Genomic DNA, 24,280 nt, shown 5'->3' on the forward strand with positions numbered 1-24,280 from the left:
GTTACACCGCCGTGTGGCTCAACCACGCGTCCGCACAGCACCTATTGTTGAATTAGTGCAACTGCTTGATGACCGCGCAGCGCTGCCTCTTTGCGTAGGAGGCGGCGGAGTTCGTGGAAGAAAAAATTGATCCTCATGCATCTCCACGTCCAGAATTCCTCTATTGTCTGAGCGAAAAAATCTGCCTTCAAGGTTTCCGTATTTCCGGAAAGTTAGGAGAGGCTGCCCGAATTGACTTTTCTGCCTGAATCAATTCTAATTTAAAAAAAATCCTCGTATGGAAAATAAACTTTTAGCATTATATATATATATATATATATATTATAATGCGTATCAATTTTACTACAACACACAATAATAATAACTTTTTACAGTGTGGACTATAGAATGAATCACAACACAGGAAGTGAACCCCCTAGTGCTCTAATGATTGATATAATAATACTAATACTACTACTACTACTACTACTACTACTACTACTACTACTAATAATAATAATATGATAAGAACTTTACAATGTCACATGCTATTTAATAGCATGCACATACCTTCTATCAATAAGTTTCACTTGCTTTATTTCATTTGTTGTTTTGAATCTTATATAATTATTATTATTATAATAATTATGATAATGATGATGCACATTGTCAAGTAAAAATAAAAACAGACCTATATCAACGCACTAACAACAGCAACTTGGCCACTTTATTGTGCTGATATTAGAATTATTAATAAGCCTCAATTATTCTTTCACTAACATTAAGTCGTGTGTGTATGTGTGTGTGTACCAGGGAATTATTAGTCATCAATTTGTCAATGCTCAAAATAATATTTTTTCTTGAAAACTTTATAACTTTATCCGACTTTATTACATCGTAAGCTCTCAAAATCAACGTGTATTTTTTTCCTTCCTGATCCAGTTTCATGTCATTAAACTTCCTTCTCATCCAGACCATCAATAATAACAGTCCACATTTCTCAGGAGACACAAGAAAGTACAACAAATCAGATGTATCTTCGCTCAGGTGATTGTGGCTTTTGATGAAAGTTGTGCACACAAAGTTTGAAGCTTGTGACACGACAAACTGACCTCGTGAGGTCAATCCAGACAGAAGAGAGCTCCTGCTGTCCAATCACAGAGCTCCTGTGGTCTCTAAACGTCCGGGTGTTTGGCCAATCAGGGGGCGCAGCGCGGAGTCAGAGGGGACAGCGAGCACAGATAAAATATTTGCCTGCCATCCATCCTCTCAAAGCTTCCACTCAAGCCTCGAGGACTGTCAGCGACCTGCCGTTTGACTTGTTACCTCTCACCTGAGCGCGCATCCACCTCTGGATACACTCGTCTCTGAGGGATTCACCCTTTTTGTCTCCGGGTCTGGCACAACCTGTTACTCGAAGGAAAAGGGAGGCTGCGTCGCGTCTGCAGAGAAGTTTTGAAATTTTGCAACTCACAGAAGGTTATTTTGTCGGATTAAAAAACAAAAAAGCAGAGGTAGCTCTGTTTCCAGTGTGAAACCTGACAGAGAGTCAGGAGCCATGACAGCGCTGGCTGGAGGTTTACCGATGATGATGAGACCGACTCCTCACCAGAACTACCCGCGGGGAGGATACTCTCTGGAGGGTAAGACACCGCCACCAGTTGCTGCTCAAAGTTTCAGGGCTAATTTAACTTTTAGAAAACTTAAGCAAAGTTATCAAGATCGGCCTCAGACATGATGTAAACACACAAAAATATTATTATCAACTATCTCATTTCATCTTTCAAATTTGAAATGTATGTTAATTTGATAAACAAATGATCACCATTTTCAAATAGCCAGTATAGGCCTATATATATATATATATATATAAATATGTTTATATTTTATCACGTCTCACCCTAATCTCACATTTGAATATTTTTACATAATTTTATACTATTTTAATCTTTTCAGAGTTGGTTTGTCGTTTTTTTTCTTATTTCTTTGTCCCCTATATTTTAGGACAATTTCAAAACTTTAAAAAGTCAACATAGCGTATTGCATGTAAGATTGAGGACGTGATTATTTAGATATATTTGATGCCATAACCACCTTTATTTTCCATGTTAGATTATACTTTTAAAATAATTTAATTTGTGAGTTGCTTCTAACCATTAGAAAAAAAATACAGCCCGTAGAGGAATATTAGGGTAATTCATAAAACAAATGCAAGAGCCATATTTTAAATCCAAGTTACGAGTATTCATGCAACTAAACCCTCCTACACATGTCTCCAGTCTCCACTCCGTTAGGACAGGGTCGGGTCAACCAGCTCGGCGGCGTCTTCATAAACGGCCGACCTCTCCCCAACCATATCCGCCATAAGATCGTGGAGATGGCCCATCACGGTGTCCGGCCGTGCGTAATCTCCCGGCAGCTGCGGGTGTCCCACGGCTGCGTCTCCAAGATCCTCTGCCGGTACCAGGAGACCGGCTCCATCCGGCCGGGGGCCATCGGAGGCAGCAAGCCAAAGGTGAGAGACACGACCGGTGGACTGAAAACCGTAAAATGACCTAGTTAATATATGCCTTAAAATGTCGTTTATACAGCAGCAGTTGCCATATTAAGATGGAGACTTTATTTAAGAGGTTTTAACTTAATTAAATTTAATATTCTATGTGCTTATAAAAAGTAACAGAGCTGGTTAAAAGTCGTGTAGTTCAAGTGGACCTCTGAGGCCAAATCCTTTACAATATGTGCAAGTGCGTAAAAGTTGATGGAGTTTGACTTTATAGCCTCTGTGGCACAATGACTGTGAATTATTGGGTTGCGTTTGCATTGTCACTCTAAATCTTAAGGCCAGTAAATAATTAAACGTTTCTTTCTCGCCCATAATTGAGGCCTGGAATCTCCCAAAAAAAAATACGATAAGTAAACTCAAACAACTTTTCTTCTCTTCTTCCTCTCACCAAAGCAAACCGCTGCTCCAGAGGTGGACAAGAAAATCGAGGAGTACAAGTCAGAGAACCCGGGTATGTTCAGCTGGGAAATCAGGGACAAGTTACTGAAAGATGGAATCTGCGACAGGAACAACGTCCCCTCAGGTTGGAGAAAGTTTAAAACGTGTGATCACCAAGAAGAATGAGACTAATTTAAACATTATACTAAAACACTGACTTATTTTCGAAATATTTTAAACGAAAAAAGGGACAAAATGAAAATGCTCCCTCTAATCTTTTGAACATAATTTTTTATTTGGACACGTTATGCTTTGGATAGAGGATTTATTTTTTTTGCTTGATTTGTATCAACTGTATCCACTAACTTCTACTTGTCCAAACTTCTGCCTTGTTCCTTCAGTGAGCGCCATCAGCCGCATCATGCGCTCCAAGTTCGGCGGAGTCGCTGAGGATGAGGATGATGAGGAAGTGGTGAAGAGGGAGATGGAGGAAAACGAACCGCGCACAAAACACAGCATCGACGGAATCCTGGGAGACAGATGTGAGTTCATCAGTCATGATTTTTTCTTTTACCTCGCTGCAGTGTGTCTCTTACAGTCTCCAGAATACATCTGTTAACACGCTGAACAAGAATATTCAGGTTGTGAAAGGTTGTAGATGTTTTTATTCCTGAGTTATTTTTTTCAGTTGCAATTAACATGTTGGGTGCTAAGAGTAAATTTCATAATAATAATAATAATAATAATGATAATAATAATAATACTAATACTAATAATAATAATAACAATCATAATAATAATAATAACAATCATAATAGAACTTCTACGCATGTAAAATTGCGCACCGTTTTTGGTTTAATTGCCTATAATTTAAGTTTCCTAGATTAAACAAATGTCAAGAGATTTATTTTAAGTCGATAATCAAACATTTGTCAAACTTTCAAGCTTGAGAAACTTTTTATTTATTTATTTAATCACACTCTATCGGACTCGTGGGGATGAACTTCAGGGGACAAAGCAGGGAGAGTCCATTGAGGCTCACACCTCAGTTTGACGCACACAAAAGCCAAACTCCAGTGAGCGGCTCAGTGGTGAAGAAAAAGACGCCAGGCCCTTTCAAAATAGGAAAAGAAAGGGAGAAAAAAGTGCGCAGACAAAGGGCCCGGAGAAGACATTATGAACCCGCAATGAGCGATGAATTATTCAGGGACAACCAAAAGGCCTCGGTGCCACTTGGTTTATAGAATGCTCCAAAAAAAAAGTGCCAATCTGTGCGCTTTCTGCACATGTTTACAGTTTGTATTGAGAAAGAAACCGGGGGAAACTGCTGAACACCTGTTGATTTACGATCTGGAGACTGGAGAGTGTTGCTGTTGGGGACACAATGAAATCTATAGTTAATTATTGATGAACACTCCTCTAGAAATGGTGGTTAATGTTTTTGCAATGTCACGTCTTTACGCACTGATTTATTCAGTGTTTTTTCAATGCTGCGGTTTTATTTGGCTTTTGGTTTTAGTCTGTTATAGATGATAACTTTAGTTCTGCAGAAAAAACAATATAAACATTAAGTTAACACATCTGGCAACAGCTTGAAGTGCATGATGTTTGCGCAAAATGTGTTAAATTCACATCAGGCCTCTTTGCGTAATCAAATTGAACGGTGCCGTTGCTATTGCGCACGGAGCCTTTTTTTTTTTTTTTGACACAGTCTTTGAGCAGTGAGCACGACGCCTTCAGTCAGTGGGCGCAGGGGAAACCCCTCTCTCCACTAGATTAAATCCCAAACCTTTTATTTCTCTCCACTTTCATCTCGGGCAGAGTCCGCCCCTTTCCTTTCCGCCCAGGGCGCACACATTCATGCAGTATCTGTGGCCACTTCCCTCTCCCTCTCCCCGCGGCGAGACACATCCCTAAACACTCCTACAGCTCATCTATACATGCACAAAACAAATAAATCATTTTAGACGCTTAGAAATGTAAATAATCAATAAACAGGATCAATTCATTTGGACCCCTGTTGTTAAATTAATTTAATTCGCATTTTTGCCAGTTAAAAAATATTTTTTCAAACTTAAAGAACTGTGTTTAATACAACTCACAGGAATTATGCGAGGATGGTAATGTATTCTTCTTTAATTCATACTTTTTTGGCACATTGATTATTTCGAAGAGAACATATGACATTAGTTATTTTACATCAAAAACATGACTTCTTGCATACAACCAGCTCCGAGACACTTTCCCCTCACTGATATATGCAACAGCACTATTTCATTCTTGTGTCTCTTTGTGGAAGTTGTTGTTGTTTTTCCTCTTTTATGGCACTTCATTAGAATGTGAAAAGCGTGGTTTTTGGGGACTGGGAGAGTGTCTTCTGGCCAAATATTGATTAAGTAGGTGTTTGCAGAGGCTATTGTTGTGGTGGGGAGAGGGCCTGTTGCTCTCTGCCCCTTTCTCCTCTACCACTATTGTTGGCTTCCCTTAAGTGCTAAGATCAAAGCTGACTCATTTAGATTTATTTGTCTGGGAAAAGGGACTTGCTGAGGTTTGTGGGATAAAGTATACTGGGCAGCCCCAGGTCTGCATGGCAAGTGGGCTGGAATATTGTGGGAAAAGGGTGCTTGCTGCTTGGGATGAGGCTGATGCAAAGTTGTTGCATCTCCTCAACTGTTGAGCTGTGTGGAGGGAATTCACGCCCGTGTACAGAACCTAGAAAACATGCACGGCTGAGTTATGTGTGAGAGAATCCTCTGTGTCATGTCATTTTTGTCACATTTGGTCATAGAGCAGGAGTGTTTCCAGCTCGGTGTAACTTCGGTGTATGATTTTAATCCAGTGGTGTCAAGTATTTTTTCTTTTCCACGAGCGGTTGAATTAATTGATAGCATCCTTAAATCTATTTATTACTGTTAGCACTTTGGCCTCATTTAACTAATTAAAGTAACCAAAGTCATAAAAGAGGAGTTGCCACTCTCACAGGATCAATTTATGGCAGTGGGGGTGAAAGGGAGAGGGGGGGGGGAGAAGAAAGCTCAGAAATACAAACAGTCAAAGGGATAACTTTTCTTTAAAGGGAATCCTGTGGTGCCAAATTGAATGAGCCCAGTTCTTTCAAATCTGCCATGGTGAACGCAGTCAACATGTAATAATTGGTTTCATTGAGGTGCATTCCAACAATCTGCTGCCATTCTCCTGCCCCCATTGTCCGGAGGCAGGCAAATAGCCAGAGGGACAGGAGGAATCAAGTGCTGACAAAACATGAAAGATTTAGCAGCTTTTGTCGACGGAGCTGAGTGGGACTTTGTTTGTGTAAATAAACTGGGTGAGTGGCTCCCCGTGACTTTTGCATGGATTTAGCGAGGGGAATATTCGGAGCAGAAAGATCATATTTGCGCCGTTGGAGTGTACGATGTTTTGAGGCAGTCTAAATGTTTCTTTAATCCACGCTCAGATTTTGAACTCTGGTAGCAAATTTACACCACATCTGAGCCGTCTAATCTGATTTGATGTTTTCCTAACTTCTGCTCTCATGAGATAAATATGAATATAAACAGACACTTTTCTCACACACACACACACACACACACACACACACACACACACACAGGGAGGGGGAGCAACAGAGCAGGATTGCAATAACCCGCAGCTGTAAACAGAGGTAGACGCTGATTCTGGCTTGTTAGGGGTCCCTGCATTTCCACGGTGAATAAGTGAAAGATTGGAGGGTTAGACGAGGCTGGTTACAGGAGACAGAAGGCCTCCGTCCAACCAGAGGAATGTCTGCTGCAGACACACTTCCATTTTCCTCTCAGGAGAAATTTATATTTGGGGTTTTCCTGTTAATAATGTTTATAATGCGGGTTTAGCTCAGTGGACTACTCGAGAAAACAAACCAGAATTCAAAATGTATTTGTAAGGTTGTGATGTTAGATAGAGAGATGGATAGATAGATAGACAGATAGACGGATAGATGGATAGACGGATAGACAGATAGACAGATAGACAGATAGATGCTTTTAAAGTATAAATACTCAGTGTCGACATGATTCTCAAGGCTCTGTCTTTCTCAAGAAAAGAAAAAAAAAATCCACACTAGCTGATCTGCAACTGAATGCCGACTCTATGCTTCATTAAAGCCTCTTTCTCTGTTGGCACCCACATTGTGATCCTCCAATATTAATTCAAAGGACAATTAATGAATGCAGGCCAACTTTGAAGTAATGGGCCGGGGTCCTGCCCCGAGCCGGCCCCTTGGCGCTGATGTACTCTCCACATTCTCCCTACTAACCCCAGAGACACCGTGAAGTGACTGAAAGAGAAGTGGCGAGCAATGGAAGGTCAAGGAGAGGAGCCCCAGCAGAAAAAGAGCTCTCTATTTCCTTGGAAGTATTAGCCAAGCAAAACTCTGTGATGGGGAGGATAAAGGAGTGGGAAGAGAAAAGGGTCGGGGGCGAGGGGACTCTGCAAAGAGAGGCACAATGGGATAGTTAATTGAGTAAAGCCAGACAGCGTTGTCAATCACTTAACTTTGTTTAGCCTCAGTTTTTGTGGAGCTGTTTCATCCAGCACATTGCACATTATGGACATGCCAGCACAACTCTGTTGCTGTTTTGATTAATGTCTTTTTTCACCTATCAGAACAAAGAAATCCACTTAAAAAAAGAGCAGATCTTCAAGTGTTCAGAGTTACATCATTTATATACTTTAGTCCAAACACCAGCTTTCGTGCAGCAGTTGACGTTGAAAATGTCCACAAATGTGCAAAGCTCATAAAACCGAAAGCAAGACCCAACTTACGAGTGTAGTAGGTAGGGTAACAAAAAAAGAGGCATGGAATGTAATGACGGTTTCTCTCTCTCTGTTGAGTGTCTGTGAAGTTTTGTTGGGGGGGTCAGCGGTGAGGCCGTTTTCACTGCAGCGCCGTGCGGTAGCTGTGAAAAGGTCAGGGGCTAACCTGGGGTCACTTCACTGTTAAAACTATCAGGCCCCAGGAACAGGAGGTTATGATAATGTTTGAGAAAAGACGAGAGCTGACAGACGTGACGTCACACAAAGGAAATGATGTGGACGAGACATGAACCTTTGTTTTACAGTGTAGAATTCTGAATGAGGAGCGTGGTTGGGTTGTCGGCGTGGCCGTAACAAGGCTGGACTGAGCTGGTTAGTCTCCGTTCGAGTGGAACGTGCGGCAGACTGGCCTGTTGCTGCAGCCCTGCGTGGGCCCTGTGCTGTAGCTTTGTCCCAGCACCAAGGGTGGAAATGCCACCGTGAAACTGTCACCTAACTGCACCACAGTGGAACTAAATAATAACCACCACACACTGGGCACACATAAAAGCTGCGCAGGGCCATTTTGTGGCTTTTTGTCACTTCACCGATATTAGACAGAGATACATCTCTCCGCGTCATATCGCCAGCTATAGCTCTTTGTCCGTTAAGTGCCAACCTCCTGCGCTCATTCACTCCATTTTTTCGTTGCCCATCACATCATCATCTCTCTCTCTCATTCTCTGTATCTGACCCCCTCCCCGTCCTTTCCCAGGCAGCTGCGGGTTCCTGGGGGCTTTTTAGCAAGTCAAGTGAGCAGCCCACTCACTCCCCATTTTTTTCCCCTTCAACTGTTAACCCCAGCTGAGCCCATAAGCTGTCAGTTAACCATTCTTTTCCTCCAGTGCATCTGCTCGCTCTGGCTCTATGTGGCGTGCCACTATTTTATTCAGTGGCCCACTCGCACCGTGCTCCGTGGCCTGAAAGGGCCAGATCTACTTCCCTGGGCAAATAACTAGTTCATTTGTCTCTTCTGCCCTTTGTTTTGTGTTGGGAACACATGTCACCAGCTCAATTACCTTCTCTATTAACAGCCTCTGGAGGAAGGGCCAGCCAGCCCCTACCAAGACAAGACTATAAACTGCCCCATATGCTCCGCTTCTCTGTCTCTTTCTCGCTGCCGCTCTTCATCCCCCATCCCTTCAATTCTTTATTCTTCTCTTCGTTTAATTCCTTGCTTCTTCCCCCTTCCTTTAAAATCAATGGACAGTATTTCGATTCGAGGATAAGATAACACTTTGTCACATTTTCCACCTCGTTTTTTTTTTCTGCCATTTCAGGCTGCGTGTTTAAATGTATATGCACATGTGTGCACATATATAGATCCGTGCGCATGTGCATGTCTCTTCGTATTAACATCTCTTGAGCGGGTGGGAGGGGGATGAATGCTTGGCAAGGCAAGTCCTGGCCACTGTAGACTCTGCCGTAAACAAGAGCAGTCTTTATTCTCGCGGTTGGAATCCTCACTTGTGTTCTTTCTCTTTTTTGGGGGTCTGTTCGAGGCCCTTTAGCTGCAGGTGAAGCTAATGGAAGTGGACGTTCCCTCGGTTCACATCTGTGACCCTCTGGAGTTTATCTTCGCTGCCTGTCAGTCTCCCCTCTTGATCGATAAACGGTTCTGTTTCGTTCTGTGGCCTTATCTGTTCCTCCCTGAGCGTCTGTGTTGTTTGTGTGCAGACACTGAAACACCTGCAAATACACTTGTTGAATTTTATCAGTGAAAAGGAACCTGTTGAATTCACTTGTTGAGTGCTGCCTTATCGACCAAACTCTGATACATACAACCTCCTGGACTATTGTGAATAAATGACCCACTATCCATTCCAATATCTAAAGTAGCTTGTTATTAGTTTAATAACCTGCAGCTTACTTTGTTTTTATACTTCTGTTTTATGGATAATTCTGCAACAGCTCCAATTTCCGCTGGAGGGATAATAATCTATCTTTCTGTTAAGATCCTTGTCAGAGCCGCAGCCAAACTGTGAGCAGCTATGGAGCACTTTCAGCTCCCCAGTGCTTTAGCTGCAGCGTAAAATTTGATTTGGGTGTTTAAGTAAGGAGGTCGAGGCCTCCCTTTGTGTGTTTGCTATCCTCTTCTGCCGTTTGTTGCGGGGAATGTGTGGGAACAAGCTCGCCTCTGCGTCAGCGTGCCTCAAAACTGATCCACGGCGGCGTGTAGGAGCCTCAATTTGAAAACGTCAAAGATGTGGACGCAGCAGTGGCGGGTGAGCAAAGAGAAAGAGGGGAGAGAAGTGAATGCATGAGATGGAGGGGACAGCTCCCGCTTTTAAGAATGACCAGCACCCCCTCGTTTTCCATAGCATGGCACCCCACACCCCTTCCCCATCATCTTCTTCAGGTGCCTTCAGCCTCCGATCTCCTACTCATGTCAACCCCCTCAACCCCACCATCCCCCAACTTTGTGCCCCTCAGGCCGTGGAGGGAGGGGACGAAGGGGTGCTCCCCTGCTGTGCCCCTCCACATCCCCCAGTAGCCCTTCTCCGGACCCCTTTGTGCCCCCCCTTTCTCCCTCCCATCCTTCATTCCCCCACTCATCCCCTGGCCTTGCAGCCCCCATCTCCCCCTACAGCCCCCCTCCCACTCCCCTGCTGGGCAGGTGACAGGCCCCTGAATGCGGGCCCGGGCGTCCCTGATGGCTCCTACAGATGGAGCGTGGTAATTCGCCCAATAGAGTCCTGGCCCTGCCACAGGCTTTTCCCTGCTGCAGATACAAAGGCCCGGCCATATCATTTCTAAAAAAAGAGAAAAAAAAGAACAACAAAGAGTGAGAGGAGGAAGAGCGCAAAAGAGAAAACGCGAGCCAGAGGATGACAAAAGCAACACTGTCATTTGCCATTAAGGGAGAGTCTGTGACGGAGTGTTTTCTCTCTAGTTACTAATAATAAACACAAGGAGAGAAAGAAAAAAAGAGAGGGAAAGACAGAAATAAAGGGGGCAAAGGAGGAGAGATCCACCCCCACCCTGCAGTTAACATGAGTTACAGTGCCAATGGGGAGCTTTCTCCTCGGAGGAGTTTTATGAGCTCTCTTTCCCTCCCTCAGGAATCTTTTTCGTTTCCACGCCATCATTGGTCCTCTGTCTTTTTCTTTCTTGTCTCTGCCATCATTAAAATAGCAATGACACCACTTGTTACTTAGCTTCCCAGTCTCATCCTACAGTGTTTGGTTATGTGCTGATTAATGGAAGTTACACTAATCCAGACAAAACAGATTTATTTTCATGCTGTGTGACCCTCTCCTCACGCCTCTTGTATTTTAAGACTACATCCATACCGCTACATTTTCTTTTGAAAGCAGTGTTTTCAAACTTGATCTGGATACGTATATCACATGGCTGCTTGCGTGCACTGGGCATGCACGTGCCGGTGTAAACAGGAATTGCTCAGATAATAGCTCATGTCAGAATTTAACCGATTAACAGGGTCAGCAACACTTGTCATGTGATAGGAGCCTGATAAATCGGTGAAGGCTACATCGTGACTGAAAAAAAGATCCTATCAGTAAGCAGTTGAGAGTGTTTACGTCATCGTTTCCCAAAATCTCAGTTTCTGACCGTCTCCACAAAACCGCAGCAAGAGAGTTTTCAAACTAAAACAGGGCCAACAGCGTTTCCAAACTTCTCTGTTTTAGATGCTCCAAAACTTGTGTGTCCAAGATTTGATGCTTTTTCAAACAAATACGTACTAGTGTGGATGTAACTTGAAATCTGCTCCAACTGGTCTGAGGCCACTTCCAAACTTATATAAACCACATCCCAAACTCACTGCGCATGTTCCAGAGGGATTTCCGAGCATTCAGCCATTTCCCCCCACATGAGCCTTTATGCCAGTGTGGCACCCTGAGTCCGACCTAATAAAGACGTCTTCCCAGCGTCATAATCTCGTGTGCCGGCAATCCGGAGCACAGTAACATTCCCAGGGACCAAATCCGTGTGTAATGCCTGGTCAAACACACACTGGCAACCAGCACAAACATTTCCTGCTTTGGCTCCAGAGGCTCCAGAGGCAAGCGGGGGGAGATCCCCGCTTACCCCCCTCCATGTCTGACTTGGCACTTTTTAATTAAATCTTTAAATCTACAGAAGGCAGAGGGAGAATGAGCAGTCTGGGGGAAACAGGCGAGCCTCTGTGTTCTGCTGAAGCCTTTCTGCTGCTTACACCTGTCTCGCCGCCTCGGGCTCCCTCATTCAGTCTCCCTCAGCGTCTAGGTGTTTGCTGCGGAGACGGGAGTGAGGAAAAGGTGCAGTGACCCCTCTCCGTTAGGGTCTAAGAGGTCTCTCTGGGGTGGATTTGGGAGTGGATTCCAGCTCTTTCTGCCTCTGTGTCCATCTGTGTTTGACACATTGTCATAGACTGCTTTTATTGAGTGAAAGCCCACAGCTCAGACGCAGCAGCAGCAGCAGATGCATGTTTGTGAGTATATGACGGAGAAAGAGATGGGGGGATCGCAGACATTTAATGGCGGACAATAGCAGGCTGTCACGCTACTCTGTGGACCTAATCATTATTTAATAGATGGGTAACCTCCCCCTGAAATGCAGCAATAGTCCTCTGTTTCTAGTCTCAAGCCTTCATTGACTTCCCTCTTCTGCTGAATTAGGCCCCAATAGCTGTCTCCCAGTTACCCAGTCGCTCTCCTCTACCCTCAACTGAACAAACAGATTAAGATGCACCTGCAAAAAGGCTGCCCACTCTCCACTGTGGGACCCTACAGGCACAGTGCACAGCATGGCTAAGACTGGGAGAGACTCAGAGTCCCAGGGAAATCGACGCCCTGGAGGGATCGGGTCCTCTTTAATCCATGTTCAAGCAGCTTCTGGCTTTTGATCCCCTCGGGAACTACTGAGGAGTTTAAGGGAGCAGAGGGACACAATCTGAGGTGGCTCTGTACCATGTGTCGAACTCAGCATAATCTATTGTCTGGGGTCTGGCTATTGTAGCTCAACTCAGTCTTTCTCAGTTGGACTCCCCTGAATGTTTAAAGTAACAGTCTGTCTCCTTGTCCCTTGTTTGTTTTGTGCAATTTCAGCCAGTCACTCAGACGAGGGCTCCGACGTGGATTCGGAGCCTGGGCTGCCCCTGAAGAGGAAGCAGCGCCGCAGTCGGACCACCTTCACGGCGGAGCAGCTGGAGGAGCTGGAGAGGGCCTTCGAGCGCACACACTACCCCGACATCTACACGCGGGAGGAGCTGGCTCAGCGGGCCAAACTGACAGAGGCTCGAGTGCAGGTTAGACACACTTACAGACGCACTCTTCAAACCTCAACCGAAAGTCCCCCCCCCACACACACACACACACCCCAGCAGAGCAGTGCAGTGTGTCGATCTGTCACAGATATGTGTCATGTGGCTGTTAAATTGCCCGGGGATGTTGCCAAACATTCCTTACAACCATAAGACATGGCCCCCTCGCTTTCAAACAACCCTTGACCCCGCACCCGCCTCCCCCTACGCTGCACATACAGACACAGACAAACACAGATACACTGTGCCCACTGTGTACGAGGGCAGCGTCTTATTTTGGTCGGACTCTGCAAAAAAGGGGCTGCGCAGAGATCTCAAAATAGATGGCTCATTTAGATAGGACGCTAATATAGGCTTTAACAGCTCTAACTGGCCCTGTGGCATTATTTGAACCCAGTGACTGGCAGTAGCTCACAAAGATGTAATGTCTGTGGTTTCACTGCACGCTCCAGATGCTAAGATCTCTATCAGTTCAGCTCCCTGTAGTCAGAGAGGCCTCACGCACACATGCAAGTATACATTTACACGGACCAAGCACACGCGTCAATAAAGAAGAACATGTATGTTGTTATTCTCTTTGGTAAAATGAAAACACTCTTGTCACCCCTCAGGTGTGGTTCAGCAACAGAAGAGCCCGGTGGAGGAAGCAAGCTGGAGCCAGTCAGCTGATGGCGTTCAACCACCTCATCCCCAGTGGTTTCCCTCCGTCGGCCATGTCAGGCCTGCAGTCCTATCAGCTGTCCGACAGCCCTTACCCTCCTACTTCCATAGCTCAAAGTGCGTCCAACTGAACACACACAAACCTATACATTTATGCAACAGTAGCAGCATTGTTTCTCAATTTTAGCAACACAGGTTTTTAAGTAGAATGTTTGATTCTCAACAGTCTCCGAGCAGCCCAGCACAGTCCACAGACCGCAGCCGCTGCCGCCCACGTCCGTGCACCAGAGCGGCCTCAGCTCGTCAGCGGGCTCTCAGGACGCGAGCTCCGCGTATTGCCTGTCTTCTGGACGTCACGGTTTCTCAGGATACTCGGACAGCTTTGTGACTTCGTCGGGGCACAGCAACGCCGTGAACTCCACCATCAGCAACAGCCTCTCGCCACAGGTTCGTCTTTACATCTGTTAAAGATACACACGACAGAAATATATCTTATAATATCTATTTGCTTACATGGACATAGACCTATGCACAAATAAACACACACACACACACATTATACCAGGAAGCAGGAGGCATTTAGTGATCCGTGCTGGTTTGGAAATTCACCATATGTGCGGCTAACACACTCCTCAGTGTGACCTCGGAGGTGTCATTGGGGTGACATTGATGAAATCTTGTTAAGCTGAAAAACACGGTTGCTTTTCATTTTTGTTTATTCTGACGGGTCGTTTGATGAATTCGAAATGTGGCTAACGTCAGTCTCCGGCGAGGCAGTGGGGACCAAACATGAGGAGAGATGTATGGATGTCCAATGATGACACAAATCAAAACTGAAAAGACAATTATTGTCGATTACACAGTCATCAGTGTCCATCAGTGGCTCCCTACCGGCCCAGAAGATGGACTAACAGGCGTAAAACGAGCTTTTAACCGCCACAAAGGGTGGCCAGCCCACATGCAATGCATGCTGGGTACTAATTCCCATGAGAGAGAATCTCAGACTCCTGTTAGTCACCGATAAAAAAACTGCCTCGGGCAGATTTGTTACTGTTTGAATGCCTGAGGATGTATATATGTTGGAAAAAAAGAGAGGAGCTTTGTTGTGGCTGTGGATGCACGGTCAGAGAGGAGAGGGTGGCACCATTGTGGCTGGAGGTATAATTGACTGCTTTGATATATGAGCTGGAGTAAGTGACTAAAATATGTGTTTTGCTTCTCAAAAACTCATCATGTTTACTTTTAAATACATCATTGTTTGGGGATTTTTATTGGATATATAAAACTGTAGGGAGACGGGAGAGTGAAGATGACACGCAGCGAGCTACAAGCACGGTGGTTTCAACTGCGCTCACTCGTCATTTGTACTTCAGTTTGTTTAAGCATTCGCATTCCTGCTTGTAGCTGCCGTCCTGTAACTGAGTGTACGGCTGCGGTTCACATACCTACAGGGTCACCGAGTGGCTTTAACTCCAATAAAGAGGCCAAAGGTGCCGCAGCCTCATGGATGGTTTCAGCATTAACCTTAACGGGCAGCTCCTCACACAACGGACAGCTCATCTTGCACAGGGGACGGCGCGCCCGGAATGTTTTCCCCGTCTGGATTTGCAATCACAGAACGTTCCAGTGTCTTAATTGATTGGTACGAAGTAATCTTTCCTCTCGTAACAAAGTGTGTAATTTATGCAAATGACTCACTTTGTTGGCTAATTTGTTTTAATTCACATATTCATTGCAGCTGTTTGAATGTATATTGCAATGCGGCTCTCTCTATTTCAGATGACGGTAGAATTAATTTCCTGATATTGAAATGAGAATTGATTAAATTCTATGATATTGATAGTTTATACGTGAAGACCTCTGTGCTCTTGAAAAACTTTACAGTTTCAGTTTCCCTAACATAGGTTTGTCTATTTTGTTTTAAACCCTCACTGGAATTGTCTTGTTATCTGAACTCCAAATTTGTCTATAAAAGCTACTCTACCCTATCTACTCTTCTGGAGATTCAGGGGTTCATTTCACTCCAGATATGGTCACATTAGAGCGTGGTGGAGTTTTGATATGGATAAGGTTTACTTTAGATAGGCGATATTCTTGTCTGAGCATTTAGCTCGACTTTTGAAAACAACGGTCAGGCCGGTGGTTTCCCCCGTGGTGCTGAGTGTCTCGGGCGTCTCACTGCTGATCTGGTGCATACCAAAGCAATCCTTTCTCACCAAGGAAGCGAGCGGTCGGGATTTGCACCCCCCTGAGACCTAATCCGCGGAACAACCTCAAAACAGACACAGCGTTGGGGGAAACTGCTGCCGTTTCAGTTGTGGACATGAACGCAGGAGCTTGTTGATCAGACGCAGACACGAAGGCACAAACGTGCACATGCACACATGCCACTCAAACTTATGTTTGCTCTCATACAAACACACAGAAACAGACTTATGCATGTTTCATTTTGTGAGGATAAACATCAATAAATATAATAATTTAATAATTCAGTTTGTAATCTCTTTTTCTGAAGCCTGGTGCAGATTCAATGTGTATTCTAGGGAATCTATGCACCTGCATGTATACAAATTAAGATAATATATATTTGATAGAAGAAATATTCAAATAGTAATAACAGACAGTGCACGAGGCCGTGCGCACATTCCCTGCAGTAACAGAAGTGATTTATTGTCCGGGCACTTTGCTGTTTGTCAGATATGTGAGGTCAGATCATACAAACTGTAAATTACACACTGAAAAGGCACCTGAGGTTACATGGCTGTGTGTGAGTGTGTGTGTGTGTGTGTGTGTGTGTGTGTGTGTGTGTGTGTGTGTGTGTGTGTGTGTGTGTGTGTGTGTGTGTGTGTGTGTGTGTGTGTGTGTGTGTGTGAGAAATCCTTGTTTTTACATTACTCAGTGTTATTTATTCTTCACCCGTTTCTTCTTTTTTACTTTTCTCTCCGGGTTATTTTGTTATTTCGAGGGTATTTACTCGGCTTTATCTCTATTTTCTCTAACATGGACTGTAATTCTCTCTCTACCTTCACTTTTGAGACACTTTCATGACTTTGCTTCTCACGCAAACCTACGTGCAGCTGTTCACGATGTATCACTGATACCCCTACACCCCTGACTTCAGAGCAAAAAGTGCCTACTACACACACACACACACACACACACACACACACACACACACACACACACACACACACACACACACACACACACACACACACACACACACTGTTACACACACGATTCCACACGTTGGAGCAGGAGTGCTCTGTCACATACACAAACACACCTTGCCTCTCATTCCCACGTACCCTTTGGCCCTTTGGCCTCTTTACCCTGGCCTCAAGGACACGGTGAATTTGGGGCAATAACAGAAATTAGAAGAGAGAGACATTATGAAAAGAACCTTTCTCTACATAAAAATCTTTTTGTATTCTACTTCCAACACATTGCATTTACACAAAAGATATTTTTTGTCTATTCCAGTTGTAAAACATGATACAGGTGTCACAGCAAGGTAAAATAAAATAAAACGTATCAGTGGAGCAGAGAGAAGAGAAACCACGTGTGAGGGAAGCCAGGGCAGATGTATTTCTGATCGAGTCGTGAAGCCTTTGATGTGGTTTTTTCAAATGTACTATTTTATTTGAATTTTCATTTATTAAAATTCAATTCAATATTAATCATCAATTTCTCTCCATTCCCCCCCTCAGGTGATGGGCCTGTTGAATCCAGGTGGAGTGCCACACCAGTCCCAGAGCGACTTCGCCCTCTCCCCGCTGACCGGAGGCCTGGAGCCCAACGGAGGCATGGCCGCCAGCTGTCACGGCTCCCAGCGCCTGGACACTCTACCGGGCCTGACCAGCATGCCCACCCTTCCCAGCACCCAGTCTTACTGCACACCATCCTACGCCTCCCCCGCCTACGCCGTGGACCACCATCCGTCCTACCAGTACGGGCAGTACAGTCAGAGCAAGGTGCGTTTGAAATACCCTGTTTATACCGCTGGTTTAAGGATTCTCATTTTCTAGAGTTGAATGTAAATTGTGTATAATTGATTGGCGGCCATGTCCTCTTGTGACCCCTCCTCTGGTTTAGCTACTTAGGTTTGATTATCTGACTCACAACCCGGGTTAATTGCGCGGACATCTCTGATGAGCGAGCGTCTCAAATCACCCAGGGGCTGTGCTGAAATTACATGTATGTTAAAGAGCGCTAGCTGGCGGGTTACCTCAGTTTACATTACCATCACTGGACTATCCACGTGGCTCGATGCAGAGGCACGTCCAGGTCGTACAGCCCAGCGCACGCATTTTCCCTCTGTCCTTTCGTGACCCCGTATGATGAGTGTCCCATCAAACCCTCAGTCTACCTCAGCTAGCCATGTAATGACCCCTGCGTAACAAAGATCGCCGGCCAAATGAAAGGAGCCACTTCCCAGAGCATGTTTGACAGGAGGGAGGGGTGCATGTTGCTGTTGTCGGGGGCTGATCTGAGGTACACCACCACATGTCGACATCAGTGGCAACATCTTGATGTCATTAATTTAGCCGGGCCTGGGAGGGAGCCACATATAGGTTTTGTGGGTTTGATGAAATGTGTGTGTGTGTGTACGTGAGTGTAGACATGTAGGTGTGTGTGTACAAGGGAAGGGTTAGGGGCTCTTTAACAGGGGGCGATTATGGCCCTTGGCAGGCCAGGATTAGAACCATGTGTCCCACTGGAGGTCAGATTTAGAGTTGTTACTGATCAGTGGAGCAGAGCCGAGGTCCCGTACGAGGAGTTTTCTTATTTCTCTGTGTTTTCCATTCAAACCGACTCTGACCTGCTCTCACCCATCTTACTGTCCAAAATCTCAACTCTCATTTAACTTTAAATCGTCCTTTTTCCATCAGGGGATGTAAGCCGTTAAATAAAAAGCAAACTGAATCTCTTTAACCCTCCCGATCTGTGTTTCCTTGTCCTCCTCAGGTGCCTTTCATTATATGAAGCCCCCCGACATGGCCCGAGCAGGAGGCTTCTCCCGAGCTAGTCTGAGATACATCTCCAGAGACTGCACCCCCCCTCCCATGCTCACTGCCTTCGCCAAACCTTCCCAGCCCCGAGGACAGCAAGCAGGAGACGTTGGGTGGGTAAAAAAAAGGGGTTGAAGTGTTTCTCCTACAGCGAGGAAGGAAACCAATTGAGATGGAGGTTAAGTGACGGCGAGGGACGGGGGGTTGGACTGGAATAATTAGGACCAAAGGCGCAGCATCTCCTGTTACCTGGCACTCGCTTTGACTTATGCGTCAACGTCACGCTCCAAGGACCTGGCGTGGTTCGTGGTCCACGCTCAAGGAGGAAAAGAGGAGGGGTGGGGAGAGGGAAGTAAATACATTCAAGATTCTGTGTTTTGGTTGTTGTAATAAGTGGCAGAGATGGAAGCTGAGGCAGACTTCGTGAGCCCCCCTGTGCTTCTGGGGCCAACTGGATAGGGAGCGGAGGGGTGGATTCTTACGGCTGATGGCGATAACGTGTTTTGCGTTCAGCCGCGACGGTCTCCTGAGGACCTCTTCACCACAATGTCTTAGGGTAATGATATTAAACGTACACCGATGCTTGTAAAAGTCGTAGGAGATGAAAATGTGACCACAGGAAGGTGCGGACGGAGTCCTAGCGAAGCCACTGCAACCCAAAGAAAGTGCAATACATTCATACCTCATGTGATGTAAATGAACGCAGATCAAATGTCCCTGATTATATCATCAAACAATAAAACATGCTCTCTCTTTTCAATGTCATTCATTTTGGGTTGCGTGCATCGACCAATCAGGGGAAATCGTCAAGCGGTGCAAAATGGTAGTTGTGGTGTTATCAAGCCAAAAAAAAAAAAATCCAGCGCCAGTGAATACAATATTCAGTTTGACGTTTTTTTTTGTTTTATTTTTATTGCATGTGTTAGTTTTCACCCGGAACTAGTTCCATTTCTTATTTATTTAGTGCTCAAATGTTATGTCTTGTTATAAGTGCTTAAGTGAGTCTTATACAGTGTCCATTATTCATGTTCTTTCTTTTGTATAATTTCCATTTACACCAGCGTAAAAATGATTTTGTCGTGAGACGTTCTGTGTACAGTACAGCACTATTTACTATTTATAATAAAGTATCTAAAAATGAGTTGGGAGTTGGTGTCGTTTATGGGATGCGAAGGGGGGTATTTCACAAACCTACTACATTTACATTTGACACATTTAAGGCCATTTAAACCATTTATCTCCCAGAAATGTATTACCAGCAGAGTGGAGAAGACATTTGGAAATATCAAAATTAAATGTACAGAAAGTATTTATTTCGTTCTTTCGTTCTTTCGTTCTTTCGTTCTTTCGTTCTTTCTGTCTTTCTGTATTTCTGTATTTCTCTCTCTCTTTCTTTCTGTCTTAGACATCATAGCATAGCGACAATAGCTATACTTTCTACAAAATGTGCACTTTCTTTCTTTCTTTCTCTCTTTCACATCATACCATATCTCGACAGTACTTACTCTGAGCCGTGCACCTCATGCACACTCCTGCAGCACTAAATCATAAATATATCCCCTTTTATAAACACTCCTTTTGGACAAATTCCTGCTCCCTGGGGGCTCCTTCACACCCCTTAATGACTAAAGCAGAGCTGTTGTAAATTATATAAGCACAGCGGCCCACAGACACACTGGGACATCGGTCACTGACATGACCGAACAGGGTTCAAAGGGGTTTTGGCTCTCGCTGCCGAACAGAAACGAAAACACTGTTCACCCAGTTGGCAGACTCCTCAAAAGGTTACATATATCAGCAGTGGATTTTTTTTTTATCGCTCCTCTGGAGGTTTAGGGATCAGGTATGCAGCTGTTCACGTCATTCACAGCATCTGTCGAAAATAGTGCAAGTACCCTAAATGTGTGTATTTTTTGTGTCATTTTGCGTTTTCAATAGTGTTTGTGTGATTGTATCTGTGTGTTATCACATTTGTTTGCTAGTCTAGGCTCAGTTTGTGTTTGTCCAACGTGATCAAATCAAAGTAAGATCACATTTCACTATTTTCTTTACTCTCAACAAACTTTTCTTTTTTTTAACAAGTGCTCAACTTGTAAGACACAATCAGTGAAAAAGCCAAAGGGGCTGCTTTAGAGCGGAGTGTCAGTCAAGCAGCAACACACTGGAGACAACTTAACCTCTGACCCCAGCACCCTTTGAAATGAGTAGACTACTTGACCGGAGCTGACAACAATCCAAGCGTCTCTGCCGCTTCCAAACCCCCGAATTGAAAGTGAAGGAAAAAAGCACAAAGAGGACAAGACAGGAAAAAAGAAAAAAGAATCAGATGGGGGGAAAAAGAGTTAAAAGGGAGGTTTGGAAAATACTTTGAGCCAGAACGTCCCAGCAGATCAAAATGACAAACAAGTCTGTACAAATGTTTCTCTAAAGGAGCTTATGATTTTCTGGCTGCATCCAATAGGGCTGAAAAGGAATGGGCTTTATCTCGGTGTTACCGCGTTATCAAGTCACTTCAAGAGTGAGTGGGTGACTCACAGCGTTCCTTTCCTAAAGTGGTGAGTGCCTGGCTCTGACACACTTTCCATCTGTAGTCCTTTCTCTGTTGGTCCCTGTTCTATCTAATTTCTTTTTTGATTCTGTGAAGATTTTCTTCTTCTTTCCATTTTGATATGAAACCCATGAACCGGACCCTCCTGCTTTCTCTACTTTCCAGATGTCAGCAGATTGTGGAGGACACCGACATCAACGGGCACCAAATCAACACGACTGTTTCCAACAGCACCGGTCCGGTGTCCTCCTTCTCCAGCTCCAGGGATTCGTATGACAATTCTTACTTCTACATCCTGTTTGTCATGATCTTCTACTCCGTTCTTGCTACGACCCTTTTAAAATGCTTGGGCAGCGACGAGGAGAAGAAGGACCTGTACGAGGAGTTCATAACTACTGGGCAGTCGTCATCGCAAGAATTCAACACAGACCCTATGGCCGAGAAGTTTGACTTTGAAGAGGAGAGCGGCCTGTGAGCCACGGGCTTTCTGAGGAGAAGGAGGGAGCGCATGAACGCATGGGGGGGATGTTTTGACAGTCACCAAGCCAGAAAAATGTCAGTGCGGCCTAGTCAAACTAGACCTGTTAGTGATTTCGCAAAAAAACCTGTAGTAAGTTCATTTTTCCCTTTTTCCCCCCACCTTTTCCATCTGACAATCAGAAACCTCACGCAAGCAAGGCTGGCCGGCCGGCAGGAGGAGGAGGCAGCTGCCTCTGATGATCTGAGAGACGGGTGGAAACATGAAGAACTGTGGGTCAATGGCAGGCCGGAATCTCCTCCTGTGAGGCCCAATCAGGATCAATAACACTGGGGCCTTCGACATGCACACACCACAGGGAGCCAGGGATACCTCAACAGACATGATGGTGCGGACAACATGGACACCATGTGTGTGTGTGAGTGTGTGTGTGTGTGTGTACTTGAACAGATATCTTTGTGAAGACCATCTTGAGCTGTGACCTTACAGCGTGAGGTCATCTTAGGAAAGTGACGACACTTTCTGACCCACTTTCACTCTTTGAGTGTCAATACTTGATTTTAGGGTTACAATTTGGTTTAGGTTAGGGTTCAGGCTAGGTAATGTGTTACCAGTGAGTTTCCTGATTAAGATAGAAGTAGGTTGTGAGTGTGTGTGTGTGTGTGTGTGTGTGTGTGTGTAGAGAGATAGATAGAGAGAGAGAGAGAGAGAGAGAGAGAGAGAGAGAGAGAGAGAGAGAGAGAGAGAGATAGAGAGAGAGAAAGAAGCTAGCAGAGTCAGTGTGTGTGTGTGTGTGTGTGTGTGTGTGTGTGTGTGTGTGTGTGTGTGTGTGTGTGTGTGTGAGAGAGAGAGAGAGAGATAGAGAGAGAGAGAGAGAGAGAGAGAGAGAAAGAGGGAGAGAGAAGCTGGCAGAGTCAGTGTGTGTGTGTGTGTGTGAGAGAGAGAGAGAGAGAGAGAGAGAGAGAGAGAGAGTGAGAGAGAGAGAATATTGACATTGTATTGTCCATCAATTCAGTTAACATACTGAACATATTAAATTAGGATTATATACTACCAATTTGCAATCATTTATATTAGACTTATACTATTATAATTATGTATATTTAATAAACTGTGTTGGGAACTGGATGTACTGGTGTGATTTCATGTCGTGCGATTTCCCTCTAAGGCACCAAGCAGCACTTTGAACAGTAGCTAAAGAACAAGCCTGCAGAATACAAACTTGCATGCACACAAACAACGATCCTGAATAAAACAAAAACGACGTCCCCACTCTCAAATTGGCTCTAATTGGATCGAAAGCTCCGTGCGATACAGCGACATTCCTTTGCCATTACATTGAAACTGATCTTTGGAGACGATCGGCTGCAGCAGGGACGCTTCAACCTCCCGGTGACCCCCTGCACGATCTAAGTTTACAAAGCTGTGGCGAAACGTGAACCCGGGACTCTCTCTCCCTCTCTCTCTGCAGAATCAACTTCAATTGCGCAGCGGGATCGTGCAGAGGAGCTTGCGGGGAACACACGCTTCTGATTTGCACCTGGCGTCGCTGCAGTGACCTCTGCGGTGGAAAGGGAGGACCTCGCAGATTAGCAGGTACACACGGTGGGATCCACCCCGCGGATCATCATGCAAGAGAGAAAGATTTTTGCTTTTTGGCATTAAAAAGGGGTTGTTTTTTGCGCAATGAAATCTGCGGGGGGTCAAAGGTGTGGACTCTAATTTGAACTATCCGCTCCTGGAGGTTATGCCGGTCCCTGAGGCCACGTGGACCTGTTTCCTCTTCTTCCCTCTTAATTAAATTTCTGTCTCATCCTCCTCCCTTGAAGTGCTGAGGTCACCACGTGTAGATCCTCTACCTAACAACACTGCATTCATCCATTCGGGTCAGTCTGCCCTCAAAACACTCAGCACATACTTCTGATTTGTATCCAAGGCCTGAAGTGGGAGCTGATCATTCATCAATTCAGTTTTTTTCACATGAGACAACATAAAGCAGCTTCATCAGAAATTGAGAGAGCAGCAACAAAAGAGCAACAACTTTGCACGTTTGTCTCTTGTTCATAGTTTGTCATCTCTTGTATTTAGTCTCTTGTTTATAGGCTTATTCTTTGTTCTATTATATTTTGAACTTTACTTTGTATTCTAGTACTTTATTGTTTATCATTTACTGAGGGAGTATGTACAGTTTTCAGTACATTTGAGGTTTATTGCATTCTATTTTGAGCTGTTGTTATTCTACTGCTGTAACTTAAATTTCCCAATTTGAAATCTATCTATCTATCTATCTATCTATCTATCTATCTAAGATAGATATATTCTTAGTTGTTACAAGTTTGAATGACTCAAAGTAATATTCTGTTTCATTTAGAAACAGCATAAAATACAGTTGAATTAAGAAATGTTTCTTTATGGATATTAAACATCCTTTTAAAAAAAAGTTAATAATAATGCATTAGATGTCATATAACATATCTCATATTCAAATGATTATCCTTTTCAATTATAATAATATGAGTTGCTTAGTACAATATTACATTTCAAAGTCTGTCTAAATGTAACACCACAA

General features: G+C 44.4%; 1 protein-coding gene across 2 annotated transcripts; it reads left to right on the top strand.

The window, feature by feature from the left end:
- The first annotated feature begins 1,265 nt into the window (after nt 1-1,265).
- On the top strand, nt 1,266-18,794 carry pax3a (paired box 3a). 2 transcript variants are annotated; one of them, XM_035169266.2, is made up of 9 exons: nt 1,266-1,622; nt 2,259-2,494; nt 2,936-3,065; nt 3,322-3,462; nt 12,799-12,998; nt 13,625-13,790; nt 13,900-14,120; nt 17,384-17,647; nt 18,642-18,794. In XM_035169266.2, the coding sequence occupies exons 1-9, from the start codon at nt 1,538-1,540 to the stop codon at nt 18,657-18,659; spliced, it is 1,461 nt and encodes a 486-aa protein (XP_035025157.1). In that variant the 5' UTR covers nt 1,266-1,537; the 3' UTR covers nt 18,660-18,794. The 2 variants fall into 2 exon arrangements, with proteins under 2 accessions (XP_035025157.1, XP_035025158.1); XM_035169267.2 differs by having other exon boundaries at nt 2,936-2,993.
- Nucleotides 18,795-24,280: the final 5,486 nt, after the last annotated feature.

This window comes from Hippoglossus stenolepis, chromosome 11 (assembly GCF_022539355.2).
Source record: "Hippoglossus stenolepis isolate QCI-W04-F060 chromosome 11, HSTE1.2, whole genome shotgun sequence".
NCBI classification, from domain to species: domain Eukaryota; kingdom Metazoa; phylum Chordata; class Actinopteri; order Pleuronectiformes; family Pleuronectidae; genus Hippoglossus; species Hippoglossus stenolepis.